Below are 17620 nucleotides of genomic sequence, written 5' to 3' on the forward strand. Positions count from 1 at the left end.
AACCTCTTTACAATTGAATGCAGACGACAGTTTATGTGGTATCAGTTTTAATGCCCGGTGAATAAGCTCCTACTTTCATTGCACATCCTGCTTCGGTGCCGTGTCCACCAGACCACGCCTTGAAGCCTCTGCATTAACTCAACCAAAGTGTTGGTGTGTCTTCAAGCTCAAGCTGATGCTGAACAGAGAAGCATGTCATGATAATAAAGCACTAGGGATTTTACAATTGCATTAGAGGAAAACTGAAACTGTCGATTTGCTGCTATTTTATTAAAACCAACCTCAAAGAACACAAAACTAATGCACCCAACCCTTCTATGTAGATAAGCCATTAAACAACCAAAATCCATTGACTGCAAACTAATGGCCTAAATTATCCTGAAAATCATTCTTCTATGATACAACAAATGTCCAAGGAGCTTGAGCCTGATCACAATTCACAAATTCTAACACCTTCAAATAGCTCAATGTAAAGTGAAAAATTGTATGGTACTTTGAGGGTAAATAGCATGCTGGTTGGTCAATCCCCTTCAGATAAAGATTGGTGCTAAAATCCATGCCATAATGCATAAAGCACCATATTGTAGCTTATATATAATTACAAGAACAATTACAATACAAAGTTCAATCAGAATGGTACCACATACTGCAACGATTGGAGCACCCAACCATTGAATGCCAGCCCCCTACCAATTTATGATCCGGAAGAAAAAAGGAATAACATAGGTACGAGGAGAAAAAGGAGTTATGAAGAAACAGCAGCACGATCAGATTCTATCATAGATTTGATGTAGAATTCTCCTGCCTTGTAAGATGACCTGACCATGGGACCGGATGCCACATATCGAAAACCCTGCACATTCACACTTTTTTAGCAACTACTATTACATCTTTGATGGCTAATTCAATATTCTGACCAAAATGCAACACCTATACAATAGCAAGTTATCAAAGTCATAAATTAACAACATTACATCAGGTTGTGTACATGATATATATCATAATATCCTACGAAGTAATCAGTTTGTGATTAATTTATGAATATATTTATTTACTTAAACTTGGGAATCTAAAAGAATATGATGTATAAACTGATTAAGACTATGCATAAAAGAAAACCAAACAATTAGCATAACATGATCTCGAATCCCAGCCAATAACTTCCCATTTGATGTGCATAGCTATTTGGAGAAACTGCAGCCGAAAATGAACTACACTGGGCTGTGAGTAATCTAAAAGGTGAATCCATCAAATTATGGTGTCTTAGAGAAGTTGTAGTTGACGATGTAAATTTAGCTCCGTCTAATGCCAGGAGCTAAAGTAGACAGAGCTAAAGTTTGGCATGTTTGAATCTTAGTATTATTGTTTTCATGTAGCAGCCTTGCTGTTTCTGTTGGATGAGAATGAGAAATTTCAACTTACAACATCAACCCCCCCCCCAAAAAAAAGAGAGAGAGAGAGAGAGAAGGACATGCAATTAGCATTATATCCATATCAGTACTGTGTTTTAGACATACTACTATACTACTAGTTAAGATTTTATTTGTTTATTTTTCTCATTACATTACCAATAATACCAAACAATGGGTTGCTATTTTTACTGCAACAATTTGTTTCTTTAAGCAAGGAATAGCAAGACATCAACCATCTAGCTTACACAGCTATCTTGAGCAAACATATAGAAGGAAGCAAAAAAATTAACTTGCATACAGGTAAATGACTAAATTGCGCGAGGCAAGATCACTTTAGACTGAAATAGATAAATTATTAGTACCGTGTAATGCTCACTGTGTTTATTATTTTCCTAGAAAACTTTGGACTGATATAGATAAATTAATAGTACCGTATAATGCTCACTGTGCTTTATTATTTTCCTAAGTATGTCCCAACTACCAAGTAGAGAATACTTTTAACCTATTTTCATAAAGCTCTACATCAGACTTGAATGGATACGAGTACAAGTAATACCAATTATTAGAACTCATTAGCTGTCAGCTACAATCATGAATGTCTAAGGTGTTTTAAAAGGGGAAAGCAAAAAGATGAGATGAATTTAGTTTACAAGGCTAGTATTGGCAATTATATTGTCATCTATTCTATCATTTTCTTTTCTAAGTTTTAGATCCCTTTCTCTAAAAGCACTTACGAACCATGGGTAAAAGAAACAAGATCTGCTTAAAGAAGAGACACCTTTTTTCAACAAGCAATTGTGCTCAACTAAGCCATAGACAGACTAAGAAAGTTTATCAGAAGAAGCTAGATAAGATATATTGGTCAGTCATTCGATCAACATAAGCAAAGATATGGGTGCAATTAATGAAGAAAACTATAAATTTTAGAATAAAACATCACTGCATACCATTTCCATGCCAAGGGCTCTATATTTCTCAAAGGCTTCAGGTGTAATGTATTCTGATACGGGCATGTGGCGCTTTGATGGTCTCATATACTGACCAAATGTCATCACATCAACACCTGCTGCTGAAACTTTCTCCATTGTTTTCAGAACTTGATCAGGCGTTTCTCCACATCCTAACATTATTGAAGTCTTGGTAAGTGTTCCAGCAGGAGCATACTCTTTGGCCATCGTTAGAACATCCAATGATTGCTTAAAATTAGCTCGGTGATCACGTACATTCCTTTGAAGTTCTTCAACAGTCTCAATATTGTGAGCAAAGACATCCAACCCAGATTTTGCAACTTTCTCTACACAGCCGGAATCTCCACGGAAATCAGGAACTAAACAATGAAAAATAGTGCAGGCTCAGCTAAAATGTAATAACTCAGATCGGATGAGAAATTCTAAAGATGCAAATAAGCAAGAACAGCCCCACATAGCAATTTTGTTTATGCAAACAGTCATAATCGCCTGAAATAAATCATTATCAATTGTAAATGTCAAATATGATAATCTAAGGCCAATTATTATCTATATATAAAAGGAGCAAAGTTTTACCTAAGGCTTCTATAAGCATTTTAGGCTTCAAAGTTTTCAACTTCTCAACCGTTTCCGCAAAATGCCCACTTCCTTGATCAGCCAAATCATCCCGGTCCACGCTTGTAATCACCACGTAATCCAAACCCCACGATGCAATTGCCTCCGCAACATTCCTTGGTTCATCGGGATCTGGCGGAGGCGGCGTTCGCGATGTCTTTACGTTACAAAACCTGGAAAATCATAAACAGTGAAATTCAAACTTATTATTTTCATGCATATGCATTATAATGCATATCCCACTTTTTTTCTAATTAAACAAGAATTACCTGCAACCACGAGTACAAGTATCACCCAATATCATTATGGTGGCAGTGGCGGTCCCAGTCTCGCCACCCGACCAGCACTCGCCGAGATTGGGACATCTAGCTTCTTCGCAGACAGTGTGGAGCTTTAATTCCCTTAATTTGGTTTTAATCTGAACGTATTTTTCGCCGCCGGGAATGGATTCCCTCATCCATTTGGGCTTAGGGAGCGGTTTTTTCTTAGTCCCAACTTCAACGGAATAGAGATTATTGCTTTGGAGACCGACGAAATCGGAGAGGGTGGGAGATTCAGCGGCGAGGCGGGCCCGGAGACCTGCGAGGGTGGGCGGAAACTCGGGTTTGGTGGTAGATGAATCGACCGTGGATGAGAAGGGTCTAAGCTTAGTGGCGAACGATAGGGTGCGAACTACCGATGTAGAGCGAGATCGCAACATTTTGCTCCTGCTCTAGTTTTATTTACAACTTCTCTTTTTCTGTTGTTGTCTGTGGATTAAACATACAAAAACAACATGAAAGAGATGAGGAGGGTGGGCGTGGGTGGCTGTGGCTGAGCCTGCGCCGGTGATTTGTCAGTTATTTAACGTCCGGATAATTGATTTGGGCTTCCTTTTACACTAACTTCATTTGTTCTTGGGCTTGTTTCGTTCTCCCGTAGCTAGGCATCTAAATGGATATAAATTAATAAACATAAATGCCAAGGTGACATATTTATATTCATTCGGTTAATTTTAATCGATGAAATAAAAAATATGAATAATTAAACAAATAAATTTTCTTGTTCGTATTCGTTCTTTGAGAAATGTATCTTATTCATGTTCGTTCGTTAAAATGTAATCGAATATAAAATATAAATTATTTTAAAATCAAACAATTTTTTTAAAAGAATGTAAATAAATAAATTGATAGAAACGAACATAAATATAAATTTAATTAAACAAATGAATATGAATGAACATACTACTAAACATAAATGAACATAAATAAATGAATAAATTATTAAAAATTCACGAATATAAATAGACGAATGAACCATTTATTCTTATTCGTCCATTTAATTAAACGAAAAAAGAAACCTTATTAGCAATCATTCATTTACGAACAAAGAAACGTTATTCACAATCATTCGTTTAATAAATATACATCTTGGTACATGAATTTAACTTCAACGTTCAATTTAGTACTCAAACTTTGTTTTGATCCCAATAGATACATGATCTTTGATTTTTAGTTCAAATTAGCATTTAAACTTAAGCATCATGATTTAAATTAGTTCAAATAATTCAATTATTGTACGTATCCATACGAATAAAAAAATCAAGTCAATATGTCAATTTTAACAAAGAAATTAAGCTTAAGTACCTAACTAAACTAAAAGGGTTAACTACATGGATGGTAACTTATCTTTGTATTTTGTTTACTTTTGGTCACTGATTTCAAAAAACATAAGATATTGTCACTTTTGTTTTTATTTAAAGATATGATCACTTTTGTTTTTATTTAATTAAGATGTGGTCACCCCGATTTAACTGTTTTTAACAGCAGTTAAATATTTTTGATATAATCACACATAATGTAGTCCTTGTTATTATATATTCTCTCAATTTAGTCATAATTCTAATAAATTAAAATAAATATAATCCTCTAGTCGAACGATGACACATGTCATGCTAGTAAGGTTGTTCAAAAATACTTGACTCGATTGAGCTGGCCTGTTGACCTGCTAACCCAGTTAAAAAATATCATATTTTTATAATAAAAATACTCGATTTTTCGGGTCGGGTACCCAACCGGGTTTCTAAGTCGAGCATGAGTCACAAAATGTTGGTTAACTAGGTACCCTCTGACCCGGTACCCGATTTATTATATAATTTTTAGTTTTTATATTAAATTTTTATTCATAATCCTTAAAGTATTTCACACTAAAATTCTAAAATTCTAATTTCTTAAATTTTGACACCATAACGTTCTAAATTTTTAATTTCTTAAATTATTTCACACTAACATTCTAAATTATTTTTTAAAATATTTATTTTAACTTCAAAATATTTGAAATTTAATTATATTTAATTATTTTAAATTTTAATAATTTTTATTTCAATTATTTAATTTGATTTTTTAACTTTATGTGTGGATTATATATATTATAGAATTTTAAATTTTATAATTTTATAATTTTTATATAATTTTTTTAAAAAAATAATATAATTTAAAGAAAAAAAATTATGAATCGAGTATCTGTTACCCTAATTAATATAATATAATTTTATATATATTAACTTAAAATATCTTTATATTAACTTATTAAATATATTTTACAATTAACTTAATATAAAAATATTTTATTTTTATTTTCATTTAAAAATATTTTTTTTATTTTTTATTTAAAAATATATATTTTACTTTAATTTATTAAAAATATGACTAAATTGAGAGAATATATAAATAACAGGTATCAAATGTGTGAATATATCAAAATATTTAACATCTATTAACGACAGTTAGCTCAGGTGACCAAATCTTGTTTAAATAAAAACTTAAGTAACCATATCTTATGTATTTTAAAATCAGTAATCAAAAGTGGACAAAATATACGTAATCAACCATGTAGTTAACTCAAACTAAAACTAATTAGTTACTAATTCGAACTTTAAAGTTAAGTTTAATTACCTAAATAAACAAAAAGAAAGTATCAAATTTAACCTTAAAATCTAGTACATCTACCAAAATACATATTTAGCCTTCTCATTATAACCAATTTTAAAACTATCATCAAATAATCAACAATTATTGGATTAATAACTAAAGAGCTTTTTTAAACCTAAAACTAATATTAAAACAAAACGTATAATTTACATTCTAAATTATCGAACTTAGAATCAGTTTTAGAATAAATCATTAATTAAATTAATCATCACAACATTTTAAAACAGCAAACTAATCATTTATAATATATACTAAAGTTAATACAAATATAAGTTACCAAACCACCAGTTACTAGAGGTGAGCGTTCGATCGAATCGAGTCGAATAAAAAATTTTCGAGTTATTCGAGTTGACCAGTCCTATTTTACAACTCGAAGTTGACTTGAAATTTGTTCGACTCGAGTCAAGTTTATAAAATTCGAGTCGAGTCAAATTTTCGAGTTTGTGTTCAAATTTAATTATCAATATTTATGATATTATTTGATTTCAATTTAAATGATTTTTATCATCATATACAATACATATATATAACAATACATTCCTGTGTGATTTTTGATAAAAAAAAATACAATATATATTATTTCTTTCATGTGTGATACACATATATTATAAGAGACTCTACTCAAACTTAAAAATTCATCTGTTAATTACTAAAAAGTTTGAGTTATTCAAGTTGTATTTTACAACTCGAATTGATTTTGAAATTTTTTTAAGTCGAGTTTATGAAATTACAACTCGAAGTCATTTCGAATCAATTTTTTCGATTCGAATCGAGTCAAATAAAAAAATTAATTTTTCGAGTCGATCTCCTGCTGGCTCACATATTAAACATTGGTTTGAAAACAATAACGTGAAGGCAAGGAAAGTTCTAGAGAAACAGAGTTAATTATATAGAAGGTCATCAAACTATGTATGACTTAGTCTTTAAATTTTTAAAATATTTTTATATCAATACTCAAACTATGATTCTTACTTTGAATCGGACCTTGAATTCTAAAACATTTGATAGCAATTATTAAAATACCAATATCATTCTATTTCGATATTTTTTTTACCATGTCATAAACTCTAAGGGTGCGTTTGGTTCACGGAATGTAAGATTACCAGTGGGAATAAAAGATTACCAGGGAATAGGATTACTGAGAATGTTACATTACTGTGTTTGGTTGGTTTGGCAGGAATGTAAGATTACAGTGTTTGGTTGAAGGAATAAAAGATTATTGGAATGTATATTTTACCAAATTGTCCTTGTTCTATATTTTTTAACAAGTGAAATTCTAAATATTAAATAAAAATTATTTATATAAAAATTCTATTTGTTGATAATATATTACTTGAGTATCTAAATATATCATGTATTATTTTAATTTTAATTAATATTAAATTTTACATAATTTATGTAAAAATATATTAAAATTTTACATCAACATTTAGCTAAATGTTTACATTGTAAACATTCTTCATAAATATTCATAATAATAAAAAGATGTAAATTATTTTTTTTATCTAAGATATAATATTTATTATATTTTCTATATATAATTTATTTATTTATTTATCTTTTATATTTATATTTAATTATGCATACTTTATCATTATTATTTATCTCATGAATTTATATTACAAAAACATAATTCAAATAAGTAAGAAAATATAATACTAAAAATCATATTTTCTATAATTTTATATTTCACCGTCATTTATCATTATATTTGCTAATATTTTAATAAAATTATTAATACTCGGTTCTAATCTGATTTGTACTTAACTCTTGATTACGAAAAGCAAGCAACCCAATTTTTCATGTTTCCCGACCTGTAATTTCTCTCCGAACATATAAAAACCGACAGAGGCCAAACTTTGAACATACTAGACCATTAATTTCTTTCAGATCATACATAAAGGACAAGTGAAATAGCTTATATGTATCTAAAGAGATACAAAGTAAAGCAAGAAACAATGGGAAGCTTTAAACAAAATTAAAATTATACTAATATAAAAAACAAGTTAATGCTTAACAAAAATAAATGAAGGTTCAACAAATAGCAGGACAACTTTCTTGAAATTATCTCATCTAGCTTACTATTTGAGATCCTAGCTCGTCGCCAGTTAAGATCGACTGGAAGAAAGAAGAGAAAACATACAGTGGATGAAAACTTCAAAACCCAAAATCCATCATTGGTTTAAATAAATTAGAGAACCAATGGAATAGTTTCTCTGAACTAAAAATATAAAATAGGAGCTCTAATAAAATTTACCTCCTGACTAGCAAACTCCGTCATGATATTAAACAAGAACTATTCAAAATTCACTTTATTAGATGCAAAGTCAATCATGATGAAATGTCCTAGTTATTTACACTGGACTAGCCTAAATCTAAGCAATTTCTTAGCTATAGTGTCGAATTTTAGGAAATATACCTTCACATACAATAATGCATGCACACATGAAAGCGATAACTGTTAACTATCAAAGACAAAGTTTTTACTACATAACAAGAACTATCAAAAGTAATTAACATATTCGAAAACTAGCACACTACTTGCAAGTCATATACTACATAACAAAAAGAATTATAACATTAACCATCAAAAGTTTGTACAATGTTTCAGGGTTTTCGGTCAGAACATAATCATTAAGCTTCTTGAGCAGTGATGCCATCTCCTCAAAGCGCTCCCCCGGATCTCCACCACTTGCAATAACCAGTTCGTGGAAAACAACCGACTATTTCGATAGATCATTGATTGTCCTCAGCTGCAACTTATCTGAAAGTCTTTTGAGAATTGCAGGGTCGGGATCCTTTTCTTTCTGTGCTACTGCTAAATCATGTTCCTTTTGTAAATCAGGTGAGTCCGGCCTTCTTTTTGCTCGTCTGAATTGTGCATGAACAAGTTCAATCTGATACGAAAGAGAAATAGTAAGAACATGTCACTTGAATCTAGCTGTTTGTTTTTGTGAAGCTATAATTTCGATTGTCCTAAATGTGCATGGAACAATTCAAACAAAACAAAGAATCAACAAAACAGATCTAATTTTGGCAAAATGTTCGTGGAAAAGTACATGTTCCTGAACTTCCTCCGATATATCAAGTTCATCATATGGAATCTCATTCAAAGCTGCCTCAATGGCTTCAGTCATTTGCTGGAACTTATACGCTATCTGGTCTTTTTGCAAGGCCTGCATAAAGTAATGCAGACTCATCTCAATAAATAATTACTACATAAATATAAAGGAATTTGTGAAAGATAACAAGGTTAATTAGTAGCAAAAAAGATAGTTTAAAAGAACGAAAAGATCAAGCCTATTTCTACGAATTTACCTACCGAGTAAAATTATGCGCTGAAAAGGATGGAAAAGACGATTTTCATTTTATTCGACTCCGGCATAAACAGGTTACTATATTTTGTAATTGATCACTTGAGTTATCTCTTAATTGGGTGATTGAAGGAATAATTACTATATTATGCGCATCTTTGCTTGAATTCATGATTGCTTTATAAGGTTTAGGTGATGAACCCGACAAAGCTTCCACTGGTTTCCTTCCTTCTATGCAACTTATGTATACAGCATAATTATATACTGATCATTCAACAAACATTTGTAATGATATATTAATAATCATCATCTTTTTTTTCACTCCTTCAATCTCTCTTCTGCTATTTCTGCAGGCATATGTTTCCAACTCAAACTAAAAACTTATCACTCTCTTGGCTTATACAAGGTTACCTTTATCTAAGCCCTGCGTTCTACTGCAACTTCCTGTAACTAAAGTTTAGCTTGAGCTGTCTAATGTTTTAGTGCTTTTATAGGCTATGTTATTGATATACTTTTCAATAGTCTATTTCTAACTACTTTTTTTTACATTACCAGCCACTAATGATTCTCGTCAGTCTCTTCAATTTCAAAATCTAAATGAGAAGTGTTGCAACAAATTCTGGCAGAATCGATCCAAGCAAAACAACAACTATAACTATATTTCCAATCAAAATGGGTTCGACCAAACATACTAGAATATGAAAAATGGCAGAATGAATCCAAGCAAAACAGAAACTATAAGGAAACTATCGATCGAGGTTAACTTAAATCGACTACACTAATTTCCAATCAAAAAGCAACCAAAACCTTAAGAACCCTAACCTAAAAGCATTTTTCTGAAAAAATGGGTTCGACCAAGAAATACTAGATTAAGCTAAACTCTTACCCGAAACCAATTTTCTGAAAAAATTAAACAAGTCAAAAATTGTAAAGAAAGGGAAATCCAACATGATCACAAATACATAAAACCAGAGAAAGTGATAACAGAAACAATAGATGATGATATCAAGCTTTATTCATCGAAGGAATCCAAATACCATGGCAGGATTCCAGTTCATTATAAAATAGAGTTTCGATTACTTCATGTGTCCAACCACAGTACTTCTAGTTCTCAACCAACCCTGCAAAAAAAAAAAAGAAACGCCGACTAAATGAGAATAGTGAATCGATATACGGGAAACAGTCGATGAACATTCTTTTTTCTTTAATTTTTTCGAGGGATTACGTACTTGGAACAATTGACGTTCGGTGAAATGGCGACGGGCAATGAGATTCCACAGTTTGAAGGAAGAGCCTGAGCCAAGTCATTTTTGGGCTTCATGTTCTTAGCTGTATATTTTATGCACGCACAAGCAACCTTCTTGTCAGTCAACGACGTCGTCGCGGATGCCGGAGCAGACGCTCCGGCACAACAAGTCGACGGCGGTTTCCCGCTCCCTTTCACCAGATAGTTCACACATGGTCTCAAGTCCTTGATCACGGCACTGCACGGAATGGTAGCATTAGAAGTCGTTGCGATCAACGAAAGGGAGAGGAGAAGAAAGGGAGAAGAGAAGAACTCTTACCAGGAGAATGATGAATTTTTCGCAAAGGCAAGCTAAAGGGGAGAAGAAGATACGCAGAGGCAAGCTCAAGGGGGGAGAAGAATATACACAGAGGAAAAGGGGGAAAAGAAGGGCATTTTAGCCCTTAACACAGGGAATAAAAGAATACCTAACATGTGTGTGGGAATAACATTCCCGAGATTAAGCACACAATATTTACTATTGGGAAATAAATTTTACTTCCACTTGGGAATGTTACTCAACCAAACATGGGCATCTTTAACTAGAAAAAAAATATACCAACCAGGAATAATGAAATCCTTGATCCAAACGGGACCTAAGGGCTCAATTTTTAGGGCCTTCAAAATATATTTACTTTTTCTTAACCAAAGAAGTTAACGGTAGGGGCGGAACTAGGATTTATTATAGAGGGGTTAAAAATATTTTTTATTTTTTCATAAATAAAACTTTTTAGTTTAAGGATTAATTTAAAATATAAGTCATAGTTTAGATACTAATATAAAATATTTTAAAGATTAAAAATTAATTTGAAATTTGAATCATAACTTAGGGACATCCTATATAATTATCTCATAGTAAAGTATAAAATTAACTTGACCTCGTCACAAGCAATTCAAATCCGTTGGCCGGGTGGAATCCATGGTTTTCAGAACCGGACTGGTTAGCGAACCGACTATGCTACTGATTTATTGGTTTAACCGGTCGAATCGGTTCGATCGGTAGGAAGAAGCAGACGAATTCATAATTATTTAAAAAATTAAATAAAAATATCAAAAATATTTAATAATTTTTTATATCACAAGTCATATTCAAAGCAAATCATAACATATATAAGTTAAAAACCATAAAATCAAGTGAAACAAAATGATTCAAATTAACTACAACATAATATTTAAGGTAAAACATATTAAATAATAAATATAATTATATAACTATAATTAAAAAATAAATTTGGGCCTAAAAAAATCATAACAAAATGATATTGTTTGGTTTAATTTTTTTTAAAACAATCTCACATGGCTAAGAAACATAGAAGAGCATCCCAAAAGTCTAAAGAGTAAAAATATGAGAACAAATAATCTCACATGGCTAAGAAACATAGAAGAGCATCCCAACTAACTTTTATAAATAATAGAGGTAATTTGACATTCAAAATCATGGAGCCTTTTAGTGAGCATTGAGTGAACTATTCTTTCACTTTAATCAAACTCGAATTTTAGGCTTCAATCGAGCTTCTAAATTTTTTTTTATTTCAAGCATTTTCGAGTTCAAGTTTCAATATTATATTTCGAGTTCGAGTTGAACTTGATAATTTTTAGCTCGTGAGTTTGAGTCGAGTTGAGCTTATTTTTAAAGTTTTCAAGTTCGAGTCGAGCTCAGCAATACTCGAGTTCGACTTGGCTCGTTTAACAAACGACGTCGTTTGGTTTAATTTTTTTTTAAAAAAAAAAAACAAAATTGACAGTTTTTTCCGGTTTTCAGCCGGTCCGGTTCGAACGGTTCAACGGTTCCGGCTGGTTCACTAGTAACGGTTCAACCGTTATAAATTGAACCGGATTAAGCAATGATTTTCGATTAAACCGACCGATCCGGTCCGATTTAAAACAATGGTGGAATCAGTGTTGACTCGCCTTACTTGTTTGCAGGGCAATCAAAAGTGGACTTTCATAGTAATTATAAAAAAATCATAAATAAAATTTAAATAGAAGAAAAATATTTATTTTTGGTTAAGTTATTCTATTAGTCCTTATATCATCTATAACTTATGAATTTGATCCTTATATTCTAATTTATAATTGTACTTTTTAAGTTTTGATATTTTAATATTGACCCAAATTGTTAAGAAATTTTTTATTATCAGTCTTTATTTTATGTGTGAGTTGCAGAATTAGTTATTATTCTCTAATTTGATTGTTTTAAGACCATATAATTTATTTTATTTTTATATATCATTTAAAATATGATTAAATTTTAAAATTTTTAAAAAATATAAAAACTAAAAATAATTAAATTAAATATATAATTAAACATATTTAAAAATAAAATAAAAAGTAGTCTTAACAAGTAAAACAAAGCGGAATCGGCCCAAATTGGACGTTAACTAACCTATGACTCAAGCCCATTAGAATTCGAATTTACAAACCCAGTTGGCGTTGCGACTTTCCTTAATCCTTTCTCTTTCCTTGCACTTTTCCTTTATTCTCTTTGAAATCCATCTTGTTAACCGTCTTTATCACCAAACATTATATTTTATTCTCAGTGTCTCAAATTCAGATCTATATCTCATTGTGTTAGTGTTAGTAGCTCCATTCTTGAGGTCCGATGAGTCACTTCGATTCCAACCCTTTCGAGGAGGAAGAGGTCAATCCTTTCTCGGTAAGTTTCATACGCACGTTTAGTATTCCAGTTTTTTCATGACATGTCAATTCCTCCTATTGTAGATTTGCACATCTTTCAGATTTCTCTCTATGAGATTTGATCTGTAGGCTTTGTGGACTTGGATGACTGATTAGCTAAATTGCTAGATCTGTTTCGTTTCTGCTGCCGATTGGAATTTTTTCATGTTAGAATTAATTTCGTTTAAGTAAGGTTTGTTGTTTTTCATAATGTAGCTCTAGTAACTGTGTTCGTGTATTTTTTCTCTCTTCGTTTTTGTGAATGTAAAGCTACTAAGTGAAAGATACCGAAGTAAGACTGTAGTAATGCCATTATTCTAATAGTAAACTTTGTTCTTGATACGTAAAACTAAAAACTGTGATGATGTGAATTCATTTTACTTGTTTTTCTTAAGCTTGAACACACTGAACATTTCAGTGGCAATATTAATGGGTTCAGTTTTAACTTGTGCATGATGATTTTTTTTTATGCTCTTCATTGTTGTATTTGCTTTGAATGATCTGTATGGTTCCTTTTTATTTATCGCAGGATCCGACAGTTAGGAAAGGGACAGGACAGTCAAATTTTGGTGGAGGTGCCTTTTATACTACTGTAAGGACTAATTTCCATACAATTGTGTGGTTACTTCTACTGCATAATGTTTGATAGTTTCAGTCGGTGGGAATAGGAAAAACCGATGGTACGCATAGAATGGTTGACATACTGACCTATTCTGTATGTGTCTAGTAGTGCATAACTGCATAGGTTGATTGCAGTGATTAGTGAAAATCGATCATTGATTTTCACATGTTAATCACGCTTTGACATTATTCTAACTAATTAAGGCTAGTGAGACTAGATTATAGTTTTCTGGTTGTTGCAATGATTTGTTTGGTTATCATTACGACAAAGATGCAACAATGTTTGAATTCATAACCCTCCTCAGAGACTACATTTTATGTTGTTGGGTTTCAATAAATTATTTTATTTCCCTATTCTTAAGCAGTGTTTTCTTAGAATTGAAATCAGGTAGATCCGGAAATAGGTACTACAAGAAAGACCACATTATGCAAGACAAGAATGAAAGCAAAACTCAAGGAGAGGTATAATGTAGGGATGAAAATATGCTTTCTTCCTGAGACAGAAGATGTGGCTTGAAAGTCATGTCTATCATGATATTTTGGAATATGGCCTGTGTTGAAACCTGGTTCTAGGTGCAGTTTTGTGCATCATTAATTATCTAGTATTTGTATGGGACTCATTTCTCCATTAGCTTAAACCTTCCTTTGAACCTCTTTTTGCAAGAGTGCTCATTGACTATTCTACTGGTTTACTTTCTTGTCTTATATATGCTGTTATATTTGGTGTTCATCTGTATGCATAAATTAATGATCCTGTGCAAATGCTTAAAGTCTTGTATACACAAAATTTAGAACCCTGGTAGTGTTCCTCCTGCAACATCAAGGCTTTCACCCCTCCCTCCTGAACCATACGACCGTGGTGCAACTGTAGATATCCCTCTTGATTCTGCCAAGGTATCCTAAAAGTTTCCATATGTTGAATGGCCAATTGTCATGTTTCTGGATATTATGTTTAAGCAAAAGACTTCTTTTGATATTTTTCTCTTATCAAATCTAGGATTTGAAAGCAAGAGAGAAGGAACTTAAAGCAAAAGAGGCTGAACTGAATAAGCGGGAACAGGTAATTTGTTCTCATCTGTTTGCACTCGGGTGAGGCTTGGCGATGAATAAGTAATCTGGTGCTTCCAATTTATTGTTTTCGGTATTTGGTATCATTTGTTATATGTTATACCTTTTGCTTTGAAGTTTCAAATTATACACGTTTCTGATGTAATTAATTTTTTGCTACAGAAAATGAAAACTATAGTTTTGCGTCTCATTTTCTGTTTAATTGTTTTATTTGTCTAAATGCTTGTATAATATCTTTTTGTTCTGAACTCTTTTCTTTTTTGTTATGAAAAATCTAAATTTTGCAATGACTTGATCCTTGAATGTTCTGATGCAATATTTAAGTGTGTATTCTGTCAGGCGGCTTTACAATTCATCGGCTTCCAGAGTTAATTGTGCTCATTGTAACTAAATGTTATCTTTATATTTTGCAGGAATTGAAAAGGAAGGAGGATGCAATAGCACGGGGTAGGTTCTTTTTTTTTCCCTTTTATATCGATGACTTGTGCATTACCAGTCAAGCTTGATCTTGACATATGTTCTTGCCTTCTTCTTATTAGCTGGAATTGTAATAGAGGAGAAAAACTGGCCACCATTTTTTCCTATTTTCCATCATGATATTGCAAATGAAATACCAATCCACCTACAAAAGATGCAATATGTTGCTTTTACAACATTTTTAGGTGAGTTCAAGTGCAGGTTTCTATTTCTTTCTTACATCACAATATGGCTCCTATTAACCATATTCCATAATGATATTGCAAATGAAATACCAATCCACCTAAAAGAGATGCAGTATGTTGCTCCTATTATCCATCATTATATTTCTTTCTTTATTTTTCTTACATTTAAGTCTTTTGTGAGTCTTTCAGCTACAAAAGGTGAATTGTATTGGTTGTAATGTTCAGTTGCTTGTTTTGAAAAATGGTTAAGTTGCAAATTTGTTATCGTGGCATGCTGACTTTGTTTTCTTGACATGGAAGGTTTGTTTCTCTGTCTTGTTTGGAATATAGTAGCTGTGACAGCAGCCTGGATCAAAGGAGAAGGTGGGTTTTGAAAGTTAGCATTGCCTTTATCATTAAGTGATTAATTTCTCTTTTGGCATCTTTATCATTGTGTGAGCTTATCTCTTATTTCAGGCCCAACAATCTGGTTCCTTGCCATTATATATTTCATATCTGGTGTCCCTGGTGCTTATGTATTGTGGTATCGCCCTCTCTATCGTGCTATGAGGTATTACTTGTGGGTTATTCCTTTTTTACCTAAAAACTGTATGTCCAATTATTGTTTATGAAATTATTGTACTTCGCGTGATGATTTCTACTATCTTGAGTTCAATAATAATAAATGTAAGCTTTTATTGTAATCCTTAATCTTATCTTGTGTCGTTATGTTCCTTTCATTTAACAGGACTGATAGTGCATTGAGTTTTGGACGGTTCTTTTTGTTTTACTTGGTATGCTTCTTTCTTTCTTGTTGCAGTAGTGTTATATTCGTGGAAGACATATTGGAAAGCTCCTCATTTCTGACTTCTCTTCTTCCTTGCAGTTGCATATTGGCTTTTGCATCTTTGCTTCAGTTGCTCCCCCAATTATTTTCAAGGGAAAATCCCTTGCGTAAGTTCGTTACAACCTTTTCCCCCTAGGGGATTTTGGATGTTGCGATTTCCATTTTTTGTTTGATTCTTTTATAGAGAAGATAACAACTTTTCGAGAGTGGATGGTAATCTCTAGCTGATGATGTCTCCATGGTGCAGAGGTATTTTGCCTGCAATTGATCTCATTGGTAGCACACATGCTTTCGTGGGGGTAAGTTTTAATCCGTTAGAATGCTTTGCCTGCAATTGATGTTTTTAGTTTTACTGTTCATTACGTCTTTGAGAAGGCTTGAGATTGTCTTCATCATTTTGACCTGCAGATATTCTACTTCATCGGTTTTGGATTTTTTTGCATTGAATCGTTGCTCAGTGTCTGGGTTATTCAGGTTGGAAATCCCTCGTCTTTCATTACTTTTTCAGTGGAATCGCTTCCTATGATTTCTACTGAAGCCTCTCTTTTGAATTTGCAGCAAGTTTACATGTATTTCCGAGGTAGCGGTAAAGCTGACGAGATGAAGCGAGAGGCTGCAAGAAGAACCATGGCGGCAGCACTCTGATAGTGATATGGAGGTCTTAGCAGAAGATGATAGTTGCTGGTGGTGGACTTGGATCATGTCGGGATGGGTTACTATGTACTCAAATTGCTTCTTCCCATACATATTGCTGGCTGGTGGGCTCGTCTATAATCATTTTATTGATATGTTTAAATATTTACACGCTTATAAATTGACAGATGAAGAATGTTTGGGGAAACAGATTCAAGTTGGATACAATGACGATAATAAGGTTTAGCAGGCTAACTGTAACAGATGTGTTATCCATATTCCTGTATTTCTCCACATGAATAAAAGGATTCTACACGGAAATGGGTTTGCATAATTCAATCTTTTCATTCATGGTCAATGAATTGTAAGCAGTTTGTTCTTGTGGTTTGGAACTTCTTAAGAGCACTTTCCGGTGAAGAACGAGGTCAAAATGGGTAATGATCTAAGAGTACTCAAACTTGGATATTTAAGGATATCGCAGGTTTTAATTTATTTAGGCTTAATGCAAAATTAAATGCCTAAAATATACCCTAAGCTAACTTTAGATGCTTAAAGTATTTTTCGTTAAAAA

At 32.2% G+C, this 17620-nt stretch overlaps 3 protein-coding genes across 3 annotated transcripts; 1 reads left to right on the top strand and 2 right to left on the bottom strand.

Moving 5' to 3' along the window:
• Positions 1-562: 562 nt before the first annotated feature.
• On the bottom strand, positions 563-3821 carry LOC120159337 (lipoyl synthase, mitochondrial-like). Its single transcript, XM_039169944.1, has 4 exons — positions 3265-3821; positions 2957-3168; positions 2360-2739; positions 563-853 (listed from the first exon to the last, which is right to left on the bottom strand). The coding sequence occupies exons 1-4, from the start codon at positions 3693-3695 to the stop codon at positions 746-748; spliced, it is 1131 nt and encodes a 376-aa protein (XP_039025875.1). The 5' UTR covers positions 3696-3821; the 3' UTR covers positions 563-745.
• Positions 3822-8574: 4753 nt separating this feature from the next.
• LOC120159346 (U-box domain-containing protein 14-like) lies at positions 8575-9137 on the bottom strand. Its single transcript, XM_039169952.1, has 2 exons — positions 9024-9137; positions 8575-8861 (listed from the first exon to the last, which is right to left on the bottom strand). Exons 1-2 carry the CDS (start codon positions 9099-9101, stop codon positions 8688-8690), a joined length of 252 nt encoding a protein of 83 aa, XP_039025883.1. The 5' UTR covers positions 9102-9137; the 3' UTR covers positions 8575-8687.
• A 3965-nt stretch (positions 9138-13102) lies between these two features.
• LOC120159333 (secretory carrier-associated membrane protein 1-like) lies at positions 13103-17380 on the top strand. Its single transcript, XM_039169942.1, has 13 exons — positions 13103-13219; positions 13769-13831; positions 14653-14754; positions 14858-14920; positions 15342-15375; positions 15468-15590; positions 15891-15953; positions 16047-16140; positions 16318-16363; positions 16456-16523; positions 16664-16715; positions 16825-16890; positions 16975-17380. Exons 1-13 carry the CDS (start codon positions 13166-13168, stop codon positions 17059-17061), a joined length of 915 nt encoding a protein of 304 aa, XP_039025873.1. The 5' UTR covers positions 13103-13165; the 3' UTR covers positions 17062-17380.
• The last annotated feature ends 240 nt before the right edge of the window (positions 17381-17620 follow it).

This window comes from Hibiscus syriacus, unplaced genomic scaffold (assembly GCF_006381635.1).
Source record: "Hibiscus syriacus cultivar Baekdansim isolate YM2019G1 unplaced genomic scaffold, ASM638163v2 tig00111358_pilon, whole genome shotgun sequence".
NCBI classification, from domain to species: Eukaryota; Viridiplantae; Streptophyta; class Magnoliopsida; order Malvales; family Malvaceae; genus Hibiscus; species Hibiscus syriacus.

What these genes read in the sequence shown, in the direction of transcription:
- LOC120159346 (XM_039169952.1), bottom strand. Translation starts at nt 9,101, where the DNA reads ATGACTGAAGCCATTGAGGCAGCTTTGAATGAGATTCCATATGATGAA. An exon ending in CGGAGGAAGTTCAGGAACAT is followed by an intron (nt 8,862 to 9,023) that starts GTACTTTTCCAC and finishes CTTTCGTATCAG; the next exon opens with ATTGAACTTGTTCATGCACA.
- LOC120159333 (XM_039169942.1), top strand. Translation starts at nt 13,166, where the DNA reads ATGAGTCACTTCGATTCCAACCCTTTCGAGGAGGAAGAGGTCAATCCT. An exon ending in AACTGAATAAGCGGGAACAG is followed by an intron (nt 14,921 to 15,341) that starts GTAATTTGTTCT and finishes TATATTTTGCAG; the next exon opens with GAATTGAAAAGGAAGGAGGA. An exon ending in TGCTTTTACAACATTTTTAG is followed by an intron (nt 15,591 to 15,890) that starts GTGAGTTCAAGT and finishes TTGACATGGAAG; the next exon opens with GTTTGTTTCTCTGTCTTGTT.
- LOC120159337 (XM_039169944.1), bottom strand. Translation starts at nt 3,695, where the DNA reads ATGTTGCGATCTCGCTCTACATCGGTAGTTCGCACCCTATCGTTCGCC. An exon ending in ACTTGTACTCGTGGTTGCAG is followed by an intron (nt 3,169 to 3,264) that starts GTAATTCTTGTT and finishes ATGATTTTCCAG; the next exon opens with GTTTTGTAACGTAAAGACAT. An exon ending in GAGCCCTTGGCATGGAAATG is followed by an intron (nt 854 to 2,359) that starts GTATGCAGTGAT and finishes GTGAATGTGCAG; the next exon opens with GGTTTTCGATATGTGGCATC.